Source organism: Procambarus clarkii, chromosome 80, assembly GCF_040958095.1.
Source record: "Procambarus clarkii isolate CNS0578487 chromosome 80, FALCON_Pclarkii_2.0, whole genome shotgun sequence".
NCBI classification, from domain to species: Eukaryota; Metazoa; Arthropoda; class Malacostraca; order Decapoda; family Cambaridae; genus Procambarus; species Procambarus clarkii.
Window position 1 is genome coordinate 18,307,822 of NC_091229.1, and position 26,270 is coordinate 18,334,091.

Sequence of the window (26,270 nt, forward strand, 5' to 3'; positions counted from 1 at the left end):
CAAAACGGCAGCAAAGCGCCACTCCACAACCGGACACAGGAACAAGGACACGCCACCGTGAAACACGGTACCAATGCTCACGTGCAGCAGCAGCAGCAACAGGCACCACTGCAACATGCAACATGTAAATAGCAACTCCCCTCTGCAAAGGCAGAGAACGGAGCAGGCAGACCCCAGACAGGGCCAACGGAGACACGACAAAACCCTGCAGGCCCAGAAACCTGCACCAGGCGACCGACGGCGGAGAAACCCCGCTCGATACCTGCTGGATGAGGTACTGGGAGCTCTTTTACACCTCAAGCCCGGCCCAAGGTCAGGCCAGACCGGCCAGAGGATGGCCCACCAGGCAGCTGCTAGGAGCAGTCCACCGGCCCACATACCCCCACAACCAGGACGGGCCGGAACTGCCATACGAAAACAGGCCAGTGCGCCCTGGAAGTCCACGGACGAACCAGCAAGAAGGCTTATGCTCGCAAGTAGGTCGTGTAACAAGCACAGACCACTGATGGTAATACAGTGTTCCCCAAAAGTGCCAATAGCACCACTGCACTCCACTGGTACTATCCCGCAAGTTCTACCAGATAGGCGGGACCCAAGAGCCAGAGCTCAAATCCTGCAAGCACAGCCAGGAGCCTCACCAGGTGAGTACAGAACCAACCCTACAACCCCCACACCTCACAACATTAAAAAAGGAGGGTCCCCTGAACGACTGTAGCATGGGTTGGACATGCACAGGAGGGGGACAGGAAGGGGTGATAAAGGGACAGTCACTGGTGTGCGAACGGTCTCAGTCGTACAAAATTATACCTAAATAAAGACAGGTATATGAACACCGCCGCATCCAGCGCCCGGCCAAAAGACGCCAGACCGCAGAAACTCACCTGGCGAATGGTGGCTCGAACTTGACACGACTCAACCGTGCCCAGAAGAACTTGGGAGCACCGCCAGGTGAAGACGCCAGAGCCGGACCCGCAGGAGAACAGGGAGAGGCGAAGGAGGCGGTCCACACCCATGACACAGAAAACCGCGGTGTCCTCCCCACAACTGGGAACCAGGACACCCCTGGCGCAAAGGGGCACATACCGCAGCCAGGGAGAAGAACGAGAGGCGAAGCACTGTAGCAAAAAAGGGCGCAAAACCCCAGCACTGAACCATCGCCCAGACCAAAACAAACTCCACGGCGCATGCGCATAACACGCTGGCCGAACCGCACACCCTCCCTGCGGGAAGGCGCCAGCCAGGACTATTGCACGAGAAAAAGAGCCAAAAGAGGAAGCAGGAACAAGAAAACCGGCCAAAGAAGCAAAGAGCCCAAAAAAAGGGAACCCAAACGGGCGACAAGTAGCCCAAACGGGCGACAAGTAGCCCAACCGGGCGACAAGTAGCCCAACAGGGCGACAAGTAGCCCAACAGGGCGACAAGTAGCCCAACAGGGCGACAAGTAGCCCAACAGGGCGACAAGTAGCCCAACAGGGCGACAAGTACTAGGAGCCGACAGACGTTCCAATAATGCGGGAAGTAGCGAAAAACCTTCCCGTACCCTCGAGAACACAGAAGCCAACACTAGTCCCGAAGGCACACGAAGGCGCAGGCGCACCCGAGATCAAAAGTCACGCAGAACCCCATCGAACGGGGAAACATGACAAAAACACCGTCCCAAAAAGCGGGGAAGGAAACATCCACCCACAGGACGGAACCAACCGACTCAAAGGCCAAGGAACCGAGCCCGGGGAGGGGCCGACGTCCAACAGCACGTACGGCGAGTGGGGAGGAAAAACCCCACTCCGCGTAACCACAAGCCCCGCCTAGAGGGGGATAAAACCCCCCACGGGGTCTAACGGGGCCAAGGCCCCCCAAGTCAGCCCCTCCCCAGCCCCGGGAACCTACACGACAGGCCCCGGGGCCGAGCCGTTCCCCCAAAGCCCCGGCCGTACCAGAAAACCGGGGCAGCCGTGAAAACACTAAGGAAGGGAGCCCACTGGCAGACTCATACAACACGGCTGGAGGAACAGGCCCAAATGCCCCCGTCACTACCCCGGAAGGGGAATTCCCCGAGACTGCCCGAGTCTCAACACCACCAAACACCCCGCCCTGAACCTACAGACGGTAAGGAACCGGATGCAGGCAGGAAGGGTGAACCAGGGGAAAAACGAAATACAACGGGGCAGCCCCGGGGCTCCCGGGGAGGAAACCACGAGAACGTTGCCACCACCAAGGCTCAAGTGCAACGCCCCTGCTGCCCGCACCCGCTTTGTTAGCACAACTGGGTAACCGAGCCACAACGAGCAACCAAACTCGCAGGACACCGGGTCGAAGGTGTCACCGACCCCACAGGCAGCAGACGGAGGCAAAACAGAGAGTCACCCAGAGACAAAAGGTGAGAGCAACCCTCAAACTCGCTGGAAGCGAGGGGGGGGCTCTGGGGTCACATCCATCGGACCCGCGCGCCCCCAGGGGTTTCCCAGGGTCCCGAGCGTTTACTTTAAGAGGACTCGCGCTCAGGTAATCCCAGGCAGGGTACTGCTAACCGGCACCCAAGCTACCAAACAACTTTCTAAGAGCTGAACCCCCGGGACGTGTACACTCACGGGGACCTAGCAGGGGGTACCACCAGAAATACTCAGAACACAAGGGACACAAGGGGCAAGAACGAAGGCAGACCCCCCCACCAGGTATATAAACAAAAGAAAAAGAAAACCCCGCAAGAGGACAGCGTACCCAAGCGGAACAGAGCCGGCCGCTATGATTGGTAAAGACAAGCTGCACAGTACCCCGCGCCCCACCAGTGCAAACACTGCCCCTTACTCTAAGGCGAACAAGGGAGACAGAACACCCGAGCACACAAAGAGCGGCCGAAAACCAAGCGGTAAACGGCCAAGCAGGGGCAGGACCCAAGGAACTTGTGGAAGGTGGCCCCAAGCCCCAAGGGCAGTACTTACAGGGCACCTAGGGAAGGGAACCCTAGGCGCATGCAGCCCGAGTACTGAAGAATCACACCCGGCTCACGCACCACCTAGAAAACAGACACCACACTCTAGGTACAGTGCTGAAACAACCACTGGAGCCGGAGCACATAACCATTGCCTATAGCATCAGCCGAAGAACTGATGGGTGGATAGCCGGCGTGGGAGGTCTGGGGCTCCCCCTTCCCCCTCCCGGGGAGGGGGGAGCTGCGCAGACAGCGGCGCGGTGACGTATGACGTCATACTAGTTTCCGTGTTTTCTGTTGAAGAGTTCTATTCACTAGTTCGGCTTAGGTAGCAATTTTCACCAGAATAGGGGTTTGTTTTGGAATGCTTACCTTTCTGGATGCTTGACCCGGTCGATGGCAGACATAGAATGCTTCCAACCACACGGGGGTTTCTATAGGCCATTGCTCCCCTTGCCTCTCTGAGGGGGCCAGGTTCTGGCTCGTGGTCCCCGGTAGGCCCTAGAACTCCATACACATGACTGATGCCAAAGTCTGACATTAGCATATCAGCCGGTAAAGCTCCGGGGAGCCGACGGGGCTCCCCCCAGAAAATATCTAAAACTGTAGTCATACTCTTAAATCCAATACTACGTACTTTCTGTTCTAATTTCACTATTTACTTGTCTATTCTTATCTCACCTATGGTATCTGTGCCTAGGAATCTGCAATTCAAAACTACCTCATTCCCTAATCACTCTATACAAATTAGGAGCTAGAACAATAAACTCCACCTCCAGACAGCATGCAACACCTTTAAATCCCTAAACATGCTACATATAAAAAATACTGCATTCTCTTAAATGTACTCTGTATCTATATAATGTTGAAGTGCAGTACAGTGCTAATACTGGTCTCAAGTGCTTTTTGTAGAGTTGCAATTGCACCCATAAATATATACTGTATTTATATTCTAAGAGTAGAACTCGACAAAAGCAGAAATGACATGCAAATAAAGGATCTTAAATTGTAGAATGAACTCTCAAATTAAATAGCCCGCATCTCCTGTTCTCAGTCCTACATTGTGGCTTGTTGAGGTTAAAGCTCCTTGTTTGTGTTGACCTGAAGAAAAATCTGGATCAACATCCTCTAACTTGTTCAATATTTTAAAAGTTTAAATGAGATTCAATGAGTTAAAAAATATTTCTCAGTCTTCTGACCATTTGTGGAGTTCATGTAAATCTCTCTGTAAGGCTTCAATATTGTTATTATTTCCCAATTTATCTTTGTGTCATCTGCAAATATGATGATATGGTTTGTAATATTCTCGTCTATGTCATTGATGTATACGACAAAAAAAGTAGGTCCCAAAATGGATCTTTGAGGCACCCCACTTAGCACATTTCTCCATTTACATTTGTTTCCATTTAGCAAGATGATTTGTTTTCTTTCCTTCAACCATTGTTTTATTCATTCTAATTTTTTACCATTTATTCCATGGATTTGTAATTTCCTTGCCAGTCTTTCATGTGGTACCTTATGAAAAGCTTAACCAAAATCCATGTATACTATGTCCAAATGCCAAAACTTTACTGAATTTTAAAATATACCTGGAAAAGATCAAGGCAAATGGGTGGGGGGGGGGCCTTCGACAAGCTGCCGGCTTCCTGTCCTCTTTGAGGGCACTAGGCTAGTGGCCCTCAGGTATATTAGTTAAAATCCACTAGAAGGCCTTTGAGTAATTGGTTACCTTTTCCAAAAATGTGAGCAAATTTGTAAGGCGGGATCTTTTTTTTTAACAAATCGATATTGTCAATTGTACAAGAATGTTCACTGAAAGATGGTGAATGATTCCCTCCCTGAGGATTTCTCCGTGAGCTTGTAGATGTGTGATGTCAAGCTGATCGGCTAGTAGTTTTCTGCCGAGCTCTTTCTGCCCTTCTTTTTTTTTTAAATAGGGGTGACATTTGCACATTTCCAATCTAGAGGGACTACCCCTTGGTCTGGAGATTTTGTGAAAAGTAGCTTCAGCAACAGACATAGTTCTTCTGCCAGTTTTTTTAATACTTTGGATTGGATTCCATCCATACCTGGGGCTTTTGAGTGTTAGTTTGTCAATGTTCTTTCTAATTATTCTGCATGTTATGTGTATATCCCTAAATTCATTTTCCTCCCCTCTTTCAAACATTTGTGTGGGTGATGGGATGTCATCCAACCAATCTTGTGCAGTATTTCCTAAAAAAATTAAAACTCGATACATTCATTATCTAAGGTTATACTGAAATCCTGTGTATAATTAGTTCCTAATTATATGCAGTATATAATTACAAATACAGTAGTAATAATAATAATAAATTTGATAAAAGTACATACATTTGATACATAAAACAGCGGATAAGTCATACAATAGAAATGCACATTACATAAAGCTACAAATATACGTAGCATTTCAAGCATAGTGTAAAAATATTTAGATTTATTTACTCTAATCGGATAAACTGTCTTTCATAAAATGTATTATAAATAGAAGTTTTAAAAACTACATATTTTCTCATTTCAGTTCTTAATGGTTCACTGGTTTGAAGACCGATTGAAGGCAGTGGATAGTGAACGTCCATGTTGGTTTTCATGGATGATTTTAGGAGTTTGGCCTTTTATGGTGGTGGTGGGAAGCCTTACACAGTGGAGGATCACAGGGAGAGGCATCTATCATCAGCAGTGTAAGCCATTTTCAGGATTACATAAACTGTAGATCTTGGAGTTAGATTTTATTTACTAATGTCCACCTCTTGACCTCATTCATATGCATGTGTTAAGACAGTCGTTGTTATGAATGTAATATCTTTAAATATTGTGTGTGTTCAGAGGCATACTAGCTCAAGTGTGTTGTAGGTGTTTTAAATATTGTGTGCACAGAGGCATATTAGTTCAAGTGTATTGTAGGTGTTTCCTGCATGCTTAAAACAAATGTGTATTGCATTAATGAATGCTCAAAACAGTCATTATAAAGCGCATTCCAGCGCTGCCATCCAAAATTTCATCTGTCCATCCTAGCCTGTCACCACTGACAAAAACTTACTGAAAGGAAATTTTTACCTTTGTCAATAAGTTAGTTCAAAATTATGGGTACAGTATATTTGTTTTCCAGTGGTGCCCTCCAAAAAATCTCGAAGTGTGAACCTCCAGCGAATGCGGAGTCGAGAGGCCAGGGCTGAGATGCGCCAGAAGAAATACCGGTATTTGTATCAAGTTCGTACTGCTCACGGGGACATCATCAGCCAGGTGAATATGCCAGTGTCCGATCTCAGATATACGACTGTTAGCGAGGCTTAGCAGTGTCTGTCTGGCGGATTCGTGGTGGTGGGACTAACTGGTGGTTGTGCCGTCTTATGCAAGTGTTCAGGTATGCACTGTTGTTCCTCTTGTTTACGTCCTGTTTACTGCCTTCTGCCTCCTCCAGTCTATGTGAACTTCTTGGTGAGGTACAGGCCATCTTCCTTCAGTATCTGTGTGAGTTTTAAACATGAACTGCTCTTAGGTGTGCTGAAAGATTCCAACTGCAACACCTTTCTTGCTTTCCTATTATGCTTCTCTTTCTTTTAACATAAGCACCTATTTTTGTGTTTAGTATGCTTTCATTAACATTAACTAAAGTTGCTCAGTGTTCTATTTTTATTGAATTAACTTCAAAATTCATTTTCTTTAATTTTAAGAAATGTTTACATATATGCATACAAGTATTAATTATACTTACCTGCTCACCCACCTATACCCATGACAACCAAACCTGTCAATGAGAGATCCTGGTCATGATGCCAATAGCATAGGAATTACCCTCATTTATTGACATCATGGCAGGTCTGAAAGCATGCTACTGTGACCCAGTAAGTAATGTAAATTTTAATTTACATTTTTAATGGGTCATCACTGAACAGTCTTGCCTGTGCTTCATTATCAGTTGTTTTAACAACTGATAGCATAGCAAAGCATAGCAAAGACTGTGCAAATTAAGCAATACACTAGACTGGTGTCCCATCTGTTGTGTTCAGTGGATCAGCTATTTGCTGCATAGGACAGCTTAAAGGGAGTCAGAACTAACAATCTTTATCTGTACAATGACGAGCTGGCACAACAAAAAACCCGAGGGACAAACAGAATACAAGACCAATCTCTCGGCCTTCTAGGAACAATGTCAAAAAGAGTTTAAATTGCTTCTAAACAATTGCCAGAAGCCCAGTAAATAAATTTGACACATTGTGTGCATATACAGAACTGACGTGAATCCTGACATCATTGGGATCCGCAAAAGATAGGGAAATAAAGATAAAGGGAAATTTCATCTTCCAGAGTACCACATACCATTCAGAAAGAATGGAACAGGTGCTTACCCAGCAGGTGTAATATTACACATGAAAGGGCTTGACTGGGGCCATCAAAGAGGAATTAAACATGGGATGTTCAGAATCGGCACAGTGCAGTATCTGAAAATAGCAGCAAATTGATAGTGGGAGTATGTTAGAGAGCAGACAGAGCAATGGCAGAGGAAGCTACTGCCATCATGTGATAAAAGGCAACAGCTGAATCACAAGTTCCAATAATGCTCTGTTAACATTTAAAGTACAACTGGAAAAGATCTTCAAGGCAAATGGGGGGGGGGGACCTTCAACATTTTTTAATTGTTGCTGCTGGAGACGGCTAGTTTATTATGCACCCCCATACTCATCCTTTGAGCAGTAGCACGAAAAGTATTACAGAGGGCACAAGAGGTCTTTATCAGACCTCAACTTAGATTATTACATAAACAATTTCATCTATCCTTCACACCTTGTAATTACAATGTCAGCTAGTTACAGAGACTGTTCTATTTCAAGAGCTATATATTTACAGTAAGTCATTATACATACATGGTAAGTCTTATCACTAATATGTTTGGGCAATGGAGATACTGTATTACAGAGTCATGGGGGAGCTGCCGTTTATTATTAGTCTTCACAATACACTACTTTTTTCTTAATCTCATATGTCGTTTATCTACTGGAAGCAAAATATGGATACAGTGCAAGGATTTTAGGTATTTTATCCTTAGTAACAAGATAGGTTGCCATATCATACAGCGTGAGCTTAGATTTATCTCTAAATGGCTCAATTTCACTACAATCTAAGATAAAATGTTCGAGTGTGTGTCCCTGTCTTTGTCCATACACTTTACTTCATCTAGTTCCCTATACAAGCCAAACTGCCAGAGAGACTTGGAGCCAAATCTTATTCGAGCTGTGACAATGTCTGTTAGCCTGCTGACTTTGTTACTTGCCCCATACACATGTTTTACTTCACACCTTTCATTGTGATAAACAATTGACCTGCTAGTTCCAGTTTGCACTGTTCTACTTTCTTCAAATTCATCCAGGAGTTCTCATTTAATGACACTTTTAAGGGACTTATTTGATAACTCAAGATTCCGTTCAATACCGTCTTTATTTACTGCAATTTTAGCAAGGACGTCAACTTTATCATGTTCCTGCAGGCAAATGTTTGAAGGAATCCACAACATTTTTATATTTACCCCCTTACTAAGTATGCTTATATATCCATGTCTGGCTTCTGAGACAAGCATGTCAGCTCTCATGTAAATTCAGGAATAGTTAACCATGAAAGAATACCAATGGAGGAAATCACTTACCTTGTCACAAGTGCATATATCATAACATCAACACAAATTGATTTTGTTGAAAACAGATCCTGTCTAACACTTTGTGCGGCCCGGCGTGAGCACTCCAGCCCACCCCAAGGTAGGCCTAATGTTTCCTGGGAGTGCGCACCCCACACTAAAATGTGTATACGAGTATTAGATTCAGATTCAGATGTTTATTCAGGTAAGGTATATACATACAAGTGATGTTACATTAATGGATTGATATATAGATAGAGCTAGTACATACAATGCCTAAAGCCACTATTACGCAATGCGTTTCGGGCAAGAAAAACATTAATATCTAGAACTTAATACTAATTGAGCATAAAGAATAAAAAGTGTTGAGAACAAATACAAATAAAGATAAAAAAAAGGGGGAACATGACTGAAAAAGCAGCACAAATACAATAGGTTGACAAACAGTGTTGATTAAAAAAAAAGAAAATAACGGACATGGGTTGACAATAGAGGAGTGAGGTAGGTTACAGGGAATTTATTAGGTAGTGTTTAGTTTTTATCTTAAACTGGTTGAGAGAGGTACTGTCTTTAACATGGTTGGGAAGGTCATTCCACATTCTGGGCCCCTTGATTTGTAGAGCATTTCTGGTTTGATTAAGTCGTACTCTAGGAATATCAAAACTGTATTTATTTCTGGTGTGATGCTCATGGGTTCTGTTACAACCTTCTATGAAGCTTTTGAGATCAGGATTAGCATTACAATTTAGCGTTTTGTATATGTATAGTACACATGAGAGAATGTGCAGTGACTTAATGTCTAACATATTCAGGGATTTGAATAGGGGTACCGAGTGATGTCTGGGGCCAGAATTGGATATTGTCCTAATAGCAGCTTTGTGTTGAGTAATTAGAGGACGTAAATGATTTTGGGTAGTAGAGCCCCAAGCACAAATACCATAGTTGAGATATGGATAGATAAGGGAGTAATAGAGAGTCACCAGGGCAGGGCGTGGTACATAATATCTGATCTTAGAAAGAATGCCCACAGTTTTTGAAACTTTTTTAGATATGTTTAGAATGTGTCCCTGGAAATTCAGCTTGTGGTCAATGAGAATGCCAAGGAATTTGCCATCTAATTTGTTACAAATTTGGGTATTGTTTATTTTGAGATTTATTTGATTAGAGGATTTATTGCCAAACAGAATATAGAAAGTTTTGTCAATGTTAAGGGTGAGTTTGTTGGCAGTTAGCCACAGATGGACTTTATTTAGCTCAGTATTTACTGTGGCATTTAGAGCAAGGGGATCAGGACTGGAGTAAATGAAGGTTGTGTCGTCAGCAAATAGGATTGGTTTGAGGTGTTGGGAGGCATTTGGAAGGTCATTAATGTAGATGAGAAAGAGGAGAGGGCCAAGTATGCTGCCCTGGGGAACACCAATGTTGATGGGTAGGGTGGGAGAAATTGTATTATTCACAGAAACACATTGGAGCCTGTCAGTAAGGTAGGATTTGAGGTATTGTAGGGAGTGTCCTCTGACACCATAATGATGTAATTTAAGAAGAAGGTTTTGGTGGTTGACAGTATCGAAAGCTTTACGCAGGTCCACAAATAACCCAACAGGGAACTCATTTTTATCAAGAGCTGTATGAATCGAGTTAAGCATACTAATAAGTGCATCGTTAGTGCTTTTTTTGGGCCTGAAGCCATATTGGCAAGGGCTAAGTATATTGAGTTTGGCTAGATATGAGTAAAGCTGCTTATAGATTAGTTTTTCAAAAATTTTTGACAAGTTTGGCAGGATTGATATAGGTCTGTAGTTGTTAACATCTGTGAGATCACCGTATTCTTTTCAGTGTTCTGACCTCAATTTCTGTGCTATGTTGTTCATTTTTGGTATCAAATTGTTCACAATCTAAAGGCGCACTTTTTAAAAATAGTCCCATAATAATCAAACAATAAATGGAATTTTAACAAATTTTAATTTTGGACGCAAAATGAGTCTCTGCCAGACATCCGTAGAGTTAATCATGGATGCAATATCCATCACAGTGAGCTGAAAGTGTTAACCTGCTTACATTTTTTGGAAATACTATAGTAACCAACTACTTAGACCTAACCTGGTAAGACAAAGAGCTTTTAGTAGATAGGCACACAGATCTCTCTAAAGCTTTGATAAAGTATCACGTGAAAGACGTGGCACAGAAACTGCAAGCACGTGGAATAAAAGACAATACCAGAATGGTTAAAACAAAGAAAGCAAAGGGTCACCTTAAATGAAATTGACAAAGAATCTTTAGTGAAGTCCGACAAGTTTTCCTGATATGGGGCAATCCTTTTTGTAATACACAGTACATAAACAGATGAGAAAAATCATAGAGTATCATCAGATTTGCAGATAAGCAAAATCTATGGTAAATTGGAAGGCAAAAAATTATTTTGAAGCCTTATAGTGATTTACATGGATGCCACAAATGATCAGAAGACTGGCAAATACATTTCAATACTGAAAAGGGCTATTCAGTATACTGTAGATAATGATGATTATTATATTTTTGTTGGGGACAGAAAGACTGTATATATAGGAGAACTAGAGGACTGAAGACAGGAGGACTGAGAACAGGAGATTCTTTTTCACCCACAGGGTTATAAATTCATGGAACCGCCTACCTGCCAAAGTCGTAAATGTCAAAACTGTGTTAAGTTTTAAAATCTACCTGGAAAAGATCAAGGCAAATGGGGAGAACCATTGACAAGCCACCAGCTTCTTGTCCTTATCGAGGCCACTAGGGTTAGTGGCCCTCGGGTAAATCAGGTAAATATACTGTATATATATACTTTCGGCTTATATTGAAGTCCCCTAAAGAACAAACTACTGACCCTTTCCAAGATGCAACCTAACAACAGCTGCCTAAATACTGGGTACCTATTTACTGCTAGGTGAACAGAGGCATTAGGTGAAAGAAAACGTGTCCAACCATTTCTTTCGTGCCCGGGAATAGGACTGGTAATGTATAGGTTTGGTAGTATTGGTAAGAGGAATTTACACTTTCGCATTCTGCTGACACTAAAATGTGTCAACCATACCATAACTGTAACCATTCTGATACTGTAATTCTAAAATGTATTATCTTACTGTTAAATTTTCAGTTTTGAATTCCTGAGCCATTCTATTTGCTTCAACCAGTCTGACAGTTTCTGAACATTGCCATTATTGTGTGGATAGCACATATCTAGGGCACGAATGGACCAACCATACAGCTTCCTATAGGGTCAGAAGCACTGAATATGCTTTTTAAATTAAACATGTATTTACTTTGCTGTTTACACTGTTCTGGGGATGACACTTCCTGCTCTGACAATGCTCTGCGCATGTGCAGAACAGCCTATTGTACTGCCTGGGATTTCAACTGTCAAAGTTCCAGACTTTTTTCAACATTTAACACTTCTGTTTCTATGTCTCGCTACTGCATTATACCCTTCACAAGGGTCTCTCTTACACAGGGAAACCAGACCCACTACATTCCTTAGAACTATTTTTCCCCAAACATAAATGGCAGTCCCTGTGGCGTAGTGGTAAAGTACTCACTCGGTACTTTGTCAGTGCTTTGGCCTCACTGGGGAGGATTGACCAGGTGCCAATCCTTAACTGTAGCCTCTGTTCGCCCATCAGTAAATGAGTATCTGGTTGTTAAACGATTTGGCGCGCCGTATTCCGGAGAAAAAAATTAGTATTAAGGACTTGCCTGAAAATCTACGGGTGCTAGTGGCTTTACAAGAATGCAAGAACTCTGGTATATATATAAAAATAAAATAACAAATAGACGGAACAGCACAAGCATACTGTACCTATTTTTCTGTAATGAATAACAGGTAATAAGATACATCACACTCAATATAGTTTTGATCTAACATTGTGCTGCAACACCGAGCTGCTTGGTACTCTGACCATAATGAATACAGCTACTTTTGTAATTTGCTATTTACAGTATACTTTACTGTATATAGGCTATATGTAACAACCACTACAGTGAAATAGGAAAATAGTTTTAGTATTTTTGCTTTGCTAAAAGCCTCATCAAAGGAAATTATTCCATAGCACTGTGGTTGTTCTTATTTTATTTTATATATATATATATATATATATATATATATATATATATATATATATATATATATATATATATATATATATATATATATATATATATAATATAAAATATATATATAATATGCAAATAAGCCTGAATGGTCCCCAGGCATTATATGCAACTGAAAACTCACACCCCAGAAGTGACTCGAACCCATACTGCCAGGAGCACTCTGCAAGTGGTGTACAGGACACCTTAACGTTAAGGTGTCCTGTACACTAGTTGCAGAGTGCTCCTGGCAGTATGGGTTCGAGTCACTTCTGGGGTGTGAGTTTTCAGTTATATATATATATATATATATATATATGTCGTACCTAGTAGCCAGAACGCACTTCTCAGCGTACTATGCAATGCCCAATTTGCCTAATAAGCCAAGTTTTCCTGAATTAATATAATTTCTCAATTTTTTTTCTTATGAAATGATAAAGCTCATTATATATGAGGTCAATTTTTTTTATTGTAGTTAAAACTAACGTAGATATATGACCGAACCTAACCAACCCCACCTAACCTAACCTAACCTATCTTTATAGGTTAGGTTAGGTAGCCGAAAAAGTTAGGTTAGGTTAGGTAGGTTAGGTAGTCGAAAAACAATTAATTCATGAAAACTTGGCTTATTAGGCAAATCGGGCCTTGCATAGTAGGCTGAGAAGTGCGTTCTGGCTATTAGGTACGACATTATATATATATATATATATATATATATATATATATATATATATATATATATATATATATATAAATTATTATTATTATTACTTTAGTTTGAGGTTAAGTGCCAATGACATAATTGCTAATACTGTACTGTACATTGTGACGGTGCAGTAACAATAACTTGCCTGTATAAGGCTTGTACAGCAGTACAAGCCTCATAAGGCTTGTACTGCAGTAAGGCTTTCCTTTATTACAAAAGGAAATACATATAATTTTTTTTATGAAGTGAGAATTCACAGTGGGCAAAACTTGCTCAAGTAACATTTAATAACACTGAATTAACTTTTAATGCGTTGGATCAACGTTACATGAACCCCAATTTTCCCGTCAAGAAACTAGGATTCTTGTTCTTTATCAACATTTATGTTGTCACTCCGTAGCCATCTTCCGTTGTCAGAATGGCGATTAGTTGGCATTCATTTTTACATCAACCCGTTGTCTGAGGAAACATGAGGGATAACTTAGTTTCATTAATGACATTATATTTCTTGTTATTTATACCGTAGATGCATTTTTTTTTTTTACCTCTTCAGTCTTTCATAACTGCTGTTTTCCCCATCACTTATTGTTCTTTTAACATTTAGCCTCAATATGCTTTCCTACCGTCTTGCTAATGTTTCACTAATATATACTTTTGTGAACTGCTTCTATTATTTTCACTCATTATTACTCTTTAATTGGCATAAATGGCCCTCTCTACTGTTTAAGCAGCCAATTCAAAATTTATAAAGTAACTGTAACTTAAATATTCTGGTCATCACATTTTAGATTTTAGCTTTTTTTAAATTTGGAAGCTAATAAGCTTAAAATATTTGGAGAAAGCCTGGGGATGGGGCAAAGAAATTCAGCAGCTTAGAATGAAAACAAATGTAATTTTTCATTGAGAAAATTCATTAAGCTATAGCAGTTATGCTGATTTTCCTTCCAAATTTATGCTATAAACTTTAGTTTGACACCATCCTCGGGATAATTCGCTTCAATAGATTAAAAAAGCATACTCCAGTGTTTAATAACATACTTCCATGGAAGAGCTAACTGTTATGTTGGTGATAGTTACAGAATGTTCCTGTACTTCCAATTCCCAAGCCTTTAAATGCTCTGTTATAAACTTTTTTGTAATGCTAGTAGCTTAAGTATTTTATAAGCTTTTCACATAATTGGTAATGAATTCCTTTTTGGCATTTTTATTTTATTTTTATTAATTAGTAAACAAATTTACAGCTTGCCTTAAAAGTTTCCTTTCTTGATGTTAAGTGTTTTTTATGCTTAATACAAACCTGAAGGCAAGATACCCATTAACCCTTACACTGCTCCAACTGCCATATGCGATTATCTCCTGTCCTCCAGTTGCCATATGTAATTTTTCCCATTTGATTTGTTACTATTAGTCATGTGCACATTGTTGTCATACTTTTATATAGATGTGCAGTTTAGGGGTTAAATATTCAGGATATCAATGACCATATTAAATGAATATATAATCAAGGTAAGATAATGCTCTTAAATTTTCTTTGCTTTAACCTTGCTGTGAAACATTTTTTGCTAGTGTGGTAGTTGGTAGCTACACTATGTTAGAGTAAGGTATTTTACAGTAGTTATGCATATTAGCATTTATTAGTTTTGTATGTTCAATTTAGTTTAGCTAATTACCGATATCCTGTAATGATGCTTTTAGGAAAATAAATCATAATAGGTAACATTTCTATAAAAAATGCACAGTAAAAATTGCTAATTGATAAGTGAATTAGCATGCAATTGTATTTGTGTTTTAATACATGTGCATCTCTTCTTCAATTTACTTTGTCAGTTTAACACAAGTTTAGTTGTTTTATCTTACCATTTAAAAGCAAAAACTTTGTTGCAAGTTTATTAGTTTGCCGTTTTGATTTTTGAACTGATCATCGCGTCAAAGGAAGCTTTCCAAATTTAAGATAAATAAAAATATACAGAATACTGTATGTTAAAACATGCTGTATATGAATATATATATGTATTATCACATGTATTTGTGCCTTATTCTACAGGAGTATATTCAAAGTCTTCAGCGCAAGGCCTACCCAACTGGTGACAATGGAACACTCCAATCAGATTCTACTCACACCACCATGCTACCCCCAGAACACTCACAGTTGGCTCCACTTACTGAAAGTGAGGACGAAACGGGAGGCTCACAGCCACCTCCCACCCCACCCGAGCCCCCAAGATTCACGCGGGTCACTATGCATTAGCCCATGACTTGAAAATATGCATTATAAAATTAAGACAAAGAGACTTCCAGTCAATAATATACAGTAACTAAAATCCAAGATTTTAGTCAAGATTTAGTGACAAATGTTCCTCACTACATGTACAGAATGTAAGCCGTGAAACTTTCTACATACATTAAAGCATGTATATCTGTTCAGTGAAAATACTAATAAACAATTGTATAATCCTGAACTTTAATTGTGATACTATATAGCAAGTGTGTGTGTGTGTGTGTGTGTGTGTGTGTGTGTGTGTGTGTGTGTGTGTGTGTGTGTGTGTGTGTGTGTGTGTGTGTGTGCGCGCGCACGCGCGCATGCGTGGTGTGTGTGTGTGTGTGTGTAAGCAATCCAGTTTCCAGAGCAGTTTTGTCTTCACCTGCCTGCAGGAGCAGGGCTTGGCTGTAGTTTGCAGGCAACATATATGTACCTCTTGTTGTGGGACTTTAGTATATAGCTTAAAGTTTTTCAACATAGATACTAGTTGATCTGGAATGAATGAGGCTATGACCATTATTTCACTGGCCAGTATTCATCAATCACTTGTGTGTCCATCGACGAAATCTGTACATCTTCCTCAGTCATTACGGCTTAGTCTGTATTCGTTGAACTATTTAGAAGCTCTGAAAATTCAAAACCTAAGATTTTGTAATTTGGAATTATGGACACTCTCATAGAGCTTCAGATATTCATAAAACAGTTTAATAAATGTAAACAACACTGCCATGATCGAGGAATGATGTACCATTTTTGTAAGTGGTCACCAATTCTTGATGATTCCTGGACAAGTTCTCCAATATGGAGGATTTGAAGTTTTCAGAACAGTGGTCATGTGTTGTCTTTTTATATTTTTTCCATTAAGTTTCATTGCAACTAGTCTTGTAATTTTGAGTTGGCATATGGTATATCAATATTTGCAGGGTTTGTTAATATCTAATTTAAAGTTCTGACTAAGTACAGTATTGAATATATTTTCAACAATCTACAATACTGTAAAATATTTATCTTCATTGGGGTTTTAGTAAATACTGTATTGTTCATTGGGTGAAATTCTCATAGTCAATCATCAGTGCTTGACTGCAGTAGTCACTCAGTGCATGATATAGTAAAAAAGTCAAATAGAAATGTCAAGAATTACAAGCTGAATATTTCAAACTCCATAAACATTGTTTTCATTTGTGGAATTAGACCCGTGTCCATCTCTTCCACAAAATATGACTTAAGTTACTTGACCTTAAACAGGAACTAGCTCAAAGTTGTTATCAGTGCTGATTCCAGAGGCTCAAATAGCAGGGAGAATATAATTGCACAGCACAATTATGCCACATGTCTTTCTGTAATATGTAACAGGAGTTGTTGATTGCATTGTAAAAGACTTTACTTTGCCACATCATAACAGCAGGCATTACTCAAGGCTTTAAGCTATCAGTATATTTTCTTCCAAGCATGCCTGTTTCAATTAATATTATGTTGCACAGTGAGTTCACCAGAACATGATACAGCTGCGAGAAAATATTGAAGCCGTACAATGGGATAAACTATCGTGCCTAAAATCCTTAGGTAAACGGTGAACCGATTGGACTATGATGGGCCTAAAAGTAACTGGTCAAGAAGGTGTTAAGCCCATCATGGTCTAATCAGTAGGGAATATGCCCGAGGATGCCAGGGCCAGGATTCACCAAGTATTTACACAAAAACTTTTCAAAACCTGTACATCTTTTAGTAGTTAGCCTCTTTTTCGACTCTCAATTGGGGATCCCGAGATCAATGACCAGGTGGGGCAGAAATGGTTGAGCATGTTACCTTTTATCTAGCACTAAAATAGGTACTGGGGAGTTAAGCAACTGTTGTGGGGTTGCACCCTGGGGAAGGTCAGCAGTTTGTGTGAGGAACCTTGATAAAAGTCTTAAAGTGTAAAAGTGTATACTGTATATATACACAGTACACACATGCTTCCTGTCCTCAACAAGTAAGTAATTGCACTACACATCACAACTAGGGGTTATTTTTAGGCCTATCATAAAATATCAAATTCCCATGCATGCACAGGGTGCATACGTGGTGTAGTGGTAAGACACTCGCCTGGCGTTCCGCGAGCGCTATGTCATGGGTTCGTATCCTGGTCGGGGAGGATTTACTGGGCGCAATTCCTTAACTGTAGCCTCTGTTTAACGCAACAGTAAAATGTGTACTTGGATGAAAAAACGATTCTTCGCGGCAGGGGATCGTATTCCAGGGACCTGCCCGAAACGCTACGCGTACTAGTGGCTGTACAAGAATGTAACAACTCTTGTATATATCACAAAAAAAAAAAAAAAAAATGTGTAAGCCCCTTAAGCCCCAAATAACCATCCCCATTTTGAAAAAAAAAAAATATATAATAAACCTGAGTCCCTCACCATCCTTCTAGGGGCCTTGGTAAAAAAAAAAAATAATAATTTCTGGCAACATCACCATCCAGTGTGTGAAATGTGGGGACGGCCATACTAGGAGCCGCTGAACTTTTTAATAACAGCAAACAAGTGACCATGTATATATTTCATGCAAAATGTGTGATATTATATTGTATGCTACATATATTTTTTGAGTTATACCTAATGAATTCCCACCTTTAATACATCAATACAACTTGTTAGAACAAAAAACTAAATAAAGTGAGAAACAATGCAAATAAATTAAAGTTATACCATGTGGCTCACCAAGTCATTTCTACTGAAAACATTTCAACTTCTCCAGACCATATTTTTGGATTTTTGAGCTTCCTGGAAGCTAATTAACAATGTCAAAAGAAAAACAAAAAATTCAGAACTTCCCCTCCCCCCCCATGCAGGGGCAAAGGAAAGATATGGAGGTTTTTTAAGTGCTTGCATAAATGCTTGCTGAATCCTAGTCCAGTGATACAGCTTCAATATTTTCTCATCAATAATGTTATTCAACAGGAGGAGGATCCTGACAATGTCCTCCTTTCCAAGCAGGTACACCAGTACTGGGAATATGTTATAGTCATTTTTATTACATAGTTTTCATTTTTGTACAACTGTATCCATTTATGTATATTTTAGAGATTGCATTTCCAGATGTTACTTTTTTGCAAGTCTTCACTTATTTATGATAATACTAGCCATCTATCACTGCCTGTAACCTAGGTTCATTTCGTGTATGTTGTGTCTCAACTACAGATTATAATTGTTAGTCAATTTCATCTTGTGTTATATCATGATTAAAATGTGGTTTTAATTTTAAAAATAATGAGTTGATCTTCTTGTATATAATTTAAGACATATTCCTACTTTTGTATACATACAGGAAATCTTAGTACAGTAATATGTTTTGATCAGGCAACTCAATGTCTTGACAGCCAAGTACTGCTGTCTTGCCGAGCTCTCCACCCCTCCCCTCTTCCCCTCCCCCACTTATGTTGGTCACCAGGATGTGCGATGTTAATCCTAAGGATTGTAGTAATTAGGGCAGGAATCTTCAGACCCCATTGGGTAGTTGGTCATTGTAGTGATCATACATTGTATATGTACATTGATGTGAATGCTGCTAATATCATGTTTATTTTCAATATATATAAAAAATATAAAAAAAATAAACAAAACTTGCTGAAAGTGTATTGCCTCATGTTAAGTTTGGATAGCTGTAATTCTGTAAAATAATTCTGTAATATTTTGTAACCCTTACACTGGGCCAACTGCTGTCTGCAATTACTTCCTGTGCTCTAATTGCCATTTGCAATTCTTTTTTTCCCCCATGTTTGATTTTTTGACTATTTTTTAGTCATGTGCAACATAATATAGAAGTTAAATAGCTGTTCCATTTAAGGGTTAAGCAAAGCTTAATTCCCTATTAGTGAAATAGAGATGATAAGCCTGTTATAATTTGAAAAACATTATTTGTCAGTTATATTTAAAATTTCAAGCAATTTAATGTTCTTTGACAGTACTGTAGTGTCAAAGTGTTGAATTTTGAAGTGTCATGGTAAAATATTAGCTACAACCAATTTGCTTCTAAGCCTGTTTTCCTTAAAAAAAGAAAGTAATGAAATGAAATTTCATCTACATTTTTTTGTTAAGACTGCTACAAACTTCTGAAAGAAGATTTGAACTTTTCCTGTGTCGACTTGACGAAGTGTGTGATAACCTTCATCAGATAACGTTAGGAGCGTGTGTTTTCTTTTCCGCTACATACAAATCATGAATCCTCTCCTCTCTACATTCACCTTGTATTGCATTCACTTTGTATGAAGAGATGCTAATTCAGAATTAATCTGTATGCTGCCATCTCAGAAATTCTTGTAATCAGTATTGTCAGCTTGAAAAGTGTCACAGTACTGTGTATAATAATAATTATTATGATTAAGGCACATGATATCTGTAGTGCAACTTTTTTATGTTCAATGTCAAGGTATATAAATATACCTTTCACCAGATCAAGCAATTTGCATTTATAAAATGAAATGAGGTAATGGAATTTTTATTTATTTATTTCAAGGGAAACTGGTTCACTTAAGATCACTTATTATCTGCCAGTGAAATTTCAAATTACTTTCTAATGACCTTCATTAGTTATTCCATCCAAAACATTGAATTGGCATCTCTTGTACTGCACAAAATATTGTGATATCTAAATGCTAATGCGAGCATTATTTTGTGTCCGCAGTAAGGTCCATGTATGGCACATGAGGCTTGTGATGACTTAATGGTATATTCTGCTTGCTTGATAACATTTTGATTCTGAGTTTGAGCAAGTAGTCTACCAATCATATGCTTGTTATGCTCTAACTTGGGGTATTAATTCATTGCAAGGACACAGGCATGTTAAATTACATGGTCTTGACTGGTAATTTTGTGAATAAATGATATTCATACCCGTATATGCTTTATCGGCAACTTTATACATACTAGACCTATCAAACTATTATACAAACTGACCTATCAATTGATGTTATCAATAATATCCCATTTCCCACTTTCATGAGGTGGGATGCATTTGCTTGGGAGAGAGAGTTTAGCAGTACAGTATAGGAAAAGAAGAAATTAAAATATACAAAAAGACACCTATCCATTCATTTTATCTGCCATGTTAAATCTCACCGCAGAGATTGAGCACCACCACACTCCAGCAAACCATCCACAGCAATACTTCACTGCTTTGTAAGATTAGGTGTAAAGAACTCCCAGTAAGTTGTCACTAATATGGCAAATGTTTACTATTAAACTGCTGCAACCTTGACTTGTTTGATACCACTTCAGGTGCACTATTTACATTCGATCCCACTTCCTCACGCGCACACATTAATTTTCCTATCACCCACTTGACCTTCTACTTCTAATCCTTCTCCTACCTGCAAATTCATTCTGATACACTTTACCACTATTATCCTGTCTTTGAACATGACCAAAACTTCACATATTTGATTCTGTACACCACATCTTTCCATGATTTTTTATTCTCTGCTGGTGTTCTATCTCTTAGTTGTTTATGCTTGTGCCACACCAATATTGGGTAGACCTATGGTAAGAATTGCGTTTGATTACAATGAGGTCAGCTGGAACGAGGCTCTACCTTGAGGGCCCCCTCAGACTTAACTGAACTAAAACACTTTCCCCTCCATCGAAGAAAACATGTGAGTTGCCTCACACTGTATATAAGGGTAGGCACTGCTACTTCAACATTCTAGCCACATTATTTTATATTTTTGTATATTTTTTTGTTTTGTTCCTAAATCAGACTCTCAATGCACAAATCTACTTTCTTTCCATGGCTCACTCTAAACTTTGCTTGCATATTTTCTTCTCTTATAAATCTCTCAGCCTCAAGTACTGCTATTTAAGTTGATCAACTTCTAGCACTTCTCCATTCCTGTTATTTCCTTCCTCCCCACTTCCTTCTCTATTTTCCAAACCATATCTTCTTTACTTTTGTCCACTTCACTTCCTTCTTACACATCAATACAACTTTCTATCAAACAACATAGAAAACTGCATTATGTGCATACATGGCTTGATATAATCCATTTATTTGTATCATTTGTGCAAATTGTCAGACAATTTTTCCAATTTGATTTGTTAACTACACTACTACTAATGTACACCATGATGTAGCACTCTGAAATAGTTGAGCAGTACAAAGGTTAAAGTCTATAAATGTTATATACACTACAATATTTGCAGGTTACTTGCATATCTTCAGTACTGAAGTACTTGTCTCTTCACTGTATGGCATTAGTTATTCTGCCTTGCACTTCCCACCCACAAAATTAATCACGTTCATGCACAATGAAATCATAATAGTATGATATATCTGAGAAACTCTTTTGGAGTATTGCGATGGAATTGAACATGTGTCCCGGGTCCCCCCAGATGCATGCATTACCCACTAGACCACGAAGAGCTTAAAGGCAATAAAATCCAAAGTTCTACTGAACTTACAACTGTGTTCACATCTGTATTTCTTTCATCAATTCTACTCCTCAGACTTTCAACTACCCTGACCACATCTAATTTCTTCACCAGTTGAATATTCTCCAGTGGTTATCTTTTAATACAGTATTTTGACTGTCCTTGCCTCTTGTCTTCATGCTGCATTTTCAGGCACCTTTCTAACAATCTTGTTTTCCTATTTTTTTCTTCTCGACTTTTCATAACTATATATTTACAGTAATTTTTATGAATTGCTTTCTTCCAGTCATTTCCCAATTCATAAACTCACATTGAGCAAAAATCATAAATCTTCTTTATGTGCTTTAATTTCTCAAAACATTCTTTTGGAGATGCATACTTTCATGTCATTTTCATAAGCCAAACACACTTGCCTAGCTAAGTTTTAATTTAATAGTGTTACTCTTTGACAAAACAAAATATAATGCTCACAATGAACCATGGATATACATCCCTGCTTCGTCCTTGAAATGGAAAACCCACATAGTACTAGTCTTTTTATATCCATATTGGACTATAATTAAGCTCAAAAATATCATGAACTTTTGTATTCTTACTGTAGCAGAGGTGAGTGTAAGTACGTGATTAGATTATAATTGTGTTACAGCCATGATAATACAAGAACTTTTGTTAGTATTTATACCACTGCCATGAGTTTCGCAACAAATGCACACACAGTGCATTTGTTGTATAGTTAACGGTTCACTTTGTATTTAATGACTGCTTCAAGCAAAACCAAAGATCAGTCCTCTCTCCTTGCATGAGCCAAGACCAATCAGTTTTTTTTAAAGATTTATGTGCTTCTGTTACTAAGAAATGTTGTTGAAAATAAGATTGTTATTTGGTGCTTTTTTAATTAATATAAACATATCCCAATGATTTCCAGTGATGCGACGTAGAAATTTATATGTAAACCTGGTACTGAACTTATTCACATATACTGAACAAAATATCCAAGTAGTACTATTGAAACTTGAGCATCATTTGTTTATGTTTTGTGTCCTCCTGGAGCAGTAAATGTTCTGGAAGCGTACAAAGAGGGTAAGGTTTACGAGTGAGAGAACAGTCTTCTGAACTTGGATTCTGAACTAATTTTGGTCTCTATCCCAGCACATAAAATGTAACCACATTATTTTTATTACCTTTACTTTGTTACAATATTTGTAACAATGTAACCATATTTAAAAAACTTTATGGTTATGTTGTGTGTGTGTGGGGGGGATATTATGGGGATGTTTTGTTTGAGTTAAGAGTTGTGTGTTTCTTTAGCATTGTCTATAATACAGTAATTCACTTCAGGCAATACTTCTTATCAGCGGTATGGTAAGTAAGTTTACTGCTTAGCATTAATATGTTAGAATTCTGTGAATATTCAAATAGTGCAATGTATTTACAATGATTGTTTTAATTATTTAGTCATTTTTTTTTTACACCATACTATATATGCATTTCCAAAAAATTTGGTCTATACAGTATTAACAAAAATTTCAGTTCAGTTAAAAAAAAATTCTATTATATATCTATATATAAAATAGAATTTTATATTCAGTATACTGTATATATATATATTCATTATATTTGCAGGTACCTTTTATCTAAAATGGAAGCAGCAGTTTCTTACCAAATGAAATTGGTTTTAAATCAAAATTTTGTGTGTTTTCCACTTGTCAGGAGAAATTACAATGATGTTAGCAACATACAAAGATAGATCATAATACTTCACATCTTTGGCCCCCCCCTTCTCCCCACTCAAAAGTTAACCTTATCTCTCATTTTGAAGTGACGTCCTGTGCCTGCCAGAAACTCTTAATCTGAAATGATTATCAAAATGCAGGAAGTGTCTCCATTGCTATAAATTCTTTAAGGCTCAAAGTCAACCTCTGAATGCTTGAAATGATTTATTTTGTAAATTAGGTATGAGAGGATCTGCTTCACAAGTAGATATGAAATGATCTGTAGTCCAAATAATATGTTTACCTTGAATGCTATTGTGACAGTTTTTATGAAGTGAAATTTTTTCCACCTCACCATTTTGATAAATATATTGTGAAAAAGATAGACGAGGCTTTTGGCATTCCTTGATCCTGGTATCATCTTCCTTTAGGGATAATTTTTCATGTGATGCACAAATACATCTTGTGCCTGCTGCCTCCAGTTAAAATATTATACAGTGGGTGTTTGTAAAGTTTGATATGGCTATTGTATTTAATGTGGATGACAACTTTTTGTATAATGTTCTTACAAGCCAGTTGTAAGAACACAAGAATAATGGAAACTGCTGAAGGTCTATTGGCCTATATGAGCAGCTTCTATTTATATCCACTCAGACTTGTTCATATGTATGTCTGACCTACGCTTGAAGCAATCTAGCAATTGCATGCCTATTATGTTGCCCGATAATTTGTTCCATAAATCAACAATCCTGTTTCCAAACCAGTACATAAGAACTTGTAGGATATGGAGAATTTTGCCTTTTTAAATGCCGAATATAGCCTCTGATTTTACAATACCTTCTGAATCTTCTGTCTTTCTCATGATGCTGTTATGTCACTGTAAATATTAGCCATCACTCAGACTGCTCTTCTGATGTCACTAGGTATGAGTGAGACGTTTATATAAGGGAACACAGTTTTGTATAACTCGAGAAGTGTATGTACATTATGTAATCATTTCTTACAAGCTGATACGTGCAATTCTTCAGAAGCAGGTATTTGTACTGTACTGCATCATGTGCTCTTTAAATAATAACAATGTTTTCAGTGCATTTATTTTAATTACCTCATTGCAAACTATGCAGCTGTATTTGAATTGACAAGAAAACACGTGATCTGTTTTTAAATATATAATGTCTTTGAAGAGAGCCAATTCATGGTATATTGAGGCTAATGATGCAAGAAAAAAGCTCACAAAGATGAATTTTGCTCAAGTTTTACTTTCATTAGCGATTCTTGGAAGCATTTCCATGGAATGGTTGGTACAGGGATATCTTTCCTCTTTACAGGCCAGCATTCGATCTTCGGCAATCCAAGTGGTTGGGCATTATTTTTTCTTTCCGTCCTGATATCCATGCTCCTTGTCCTTATCCTCCTTTCAAGTGCTATTTAGTTATACTGGTTTAATGTTTTCCCCTCATATTTACCTTACCTTACGATGGGGGTAAGTAAAGAGAGATTACACATATACATGCATACATATATACACATACAAGAGTTCTTACATTCTTGTACAGCCACTAGCACGTGTATCATTTTGGACAAGTCCTTATTAATTCTATGTGTTCATGTGTCCCGGAATACGACCCCGCTAAATTGTTTAACAACCAGGTACCCATTCACTGTTGGGTAAACAGAGGCTACAGCCAGAGCAATCCTCCCCGGCTAGGATACAAACCCAGGCCAAAGCGCTCGTGAGTCGCTGAGCGAGTGCTTTACTAGTATGCCATGGGGGACTGCCAACTGCACCTCTGCTTTTCATCGGGGGTATTCTGCACATCCTGCCATGCCTTCTGATCTCATGTGGTGTAATCTCTGTGTGCAGGTTTAGGACCAGCCCCTCTAATATTTTCCATGTGTAAATTATTATGTATCTCTCCTGCCTGTGCCCAGGGGAACACAGATTTAGGCATTTTAGTCAGTCCCAACAGTTTAGATGTTTTACCGAGTGGATACTAGCAGCAAAGGATCACTGCATGCTCTCCAAGTTAGCACTTTCTCCATCTTTGAAAGGGACTGTCATTGTGCAACAGCAGTCTCCGTGGTGCAGTGGTAAGACACTCACCCGGCACTTTGTGATCGCTTTGGCCTGGGTTCATATCCTGGCCGAGGAGGATTGATTGGGTTTCAATCCTTAACTGTCGTTTCTCTTCACCCAGCAGTGAATGGGTACCTGGTTGTTAAACAATTTGGCGAATCTTATTCTGGGGAAAAATTAGGATTAAGAACCTAATACTGCATGCTAGTACTCACCTAGTTGTGCTTGCGGGGGTTCAGCTCTGATTCTTTGGTCCCGCCTCTCAACTGTAAATCAACTGAGGCACAGATTCCTAAGCCTACTGGGCTCTATCATATCTACATTTGAAACTGTGTATGGAGTCAGCCTCCACCACATCACTTCCTAGTGCATTCCATCTGTTCACTACCGATGCTGAAAATGTCCTTTTTAAA

General features: G+C 39.1%; 1 protein-coding gene and 1 long non-coding RNA gene across 5 annotated transcripts in view; one reads left to right on the forward strand and one right to left on the reverse strand.

Annotated features, from left to right (window-relative positions):
• Nucleotides 1-24,866, forward strand: part of LOC123746363 (transmembrane protein 198) — a 51,161-nt gene extending 26,295 nt beyond the window's left edge. For 2 of the 3 annotated variants that reach the window (XM_045727841.2, XM_045727842.2), the window contains exons 5-7: nt 5,469-5,628; nt 6,057-6,190; nt 15,446-24,866. In XM_045727841.2, the coding sequence (XP_045583797.1) occupies nt 5,469-5,628; nt 6,057-6,190; nt 15,446-15,649 (498 nt within the window). In that variant the 3' untranslated portion in view covers nt 15,650-24,866. Of the gene's footprint in view, nt 1-5,468; nt 5,629-6,056; nt 6,436-15,445 lie in introns of those variants that run through there. The other variant, XM_069314852.1, reaches the window with a different exon arrangement.
• The window catches only part of LOC138357787 (uncharacterized), a 66,808-nt gene continuing 46,814 nt past the window's right edge, over nt 6,277-26,270 (reverse strand). For both annotated transcript variants that reach the window (XR_011225141.1, XR_011225140.1), the window contains exons 2-3: nt 7,297-7,389; nt 6,277-6,414 (exon numbers count right to left, since the gene is read on the reverse strand). This is a non-coding gene — a long non-coding RNA (uncharacterized lncRNA). The remainder of the gene's footprint in view (nt 6,415-7,296; nt 7,390-26,270) is intronic.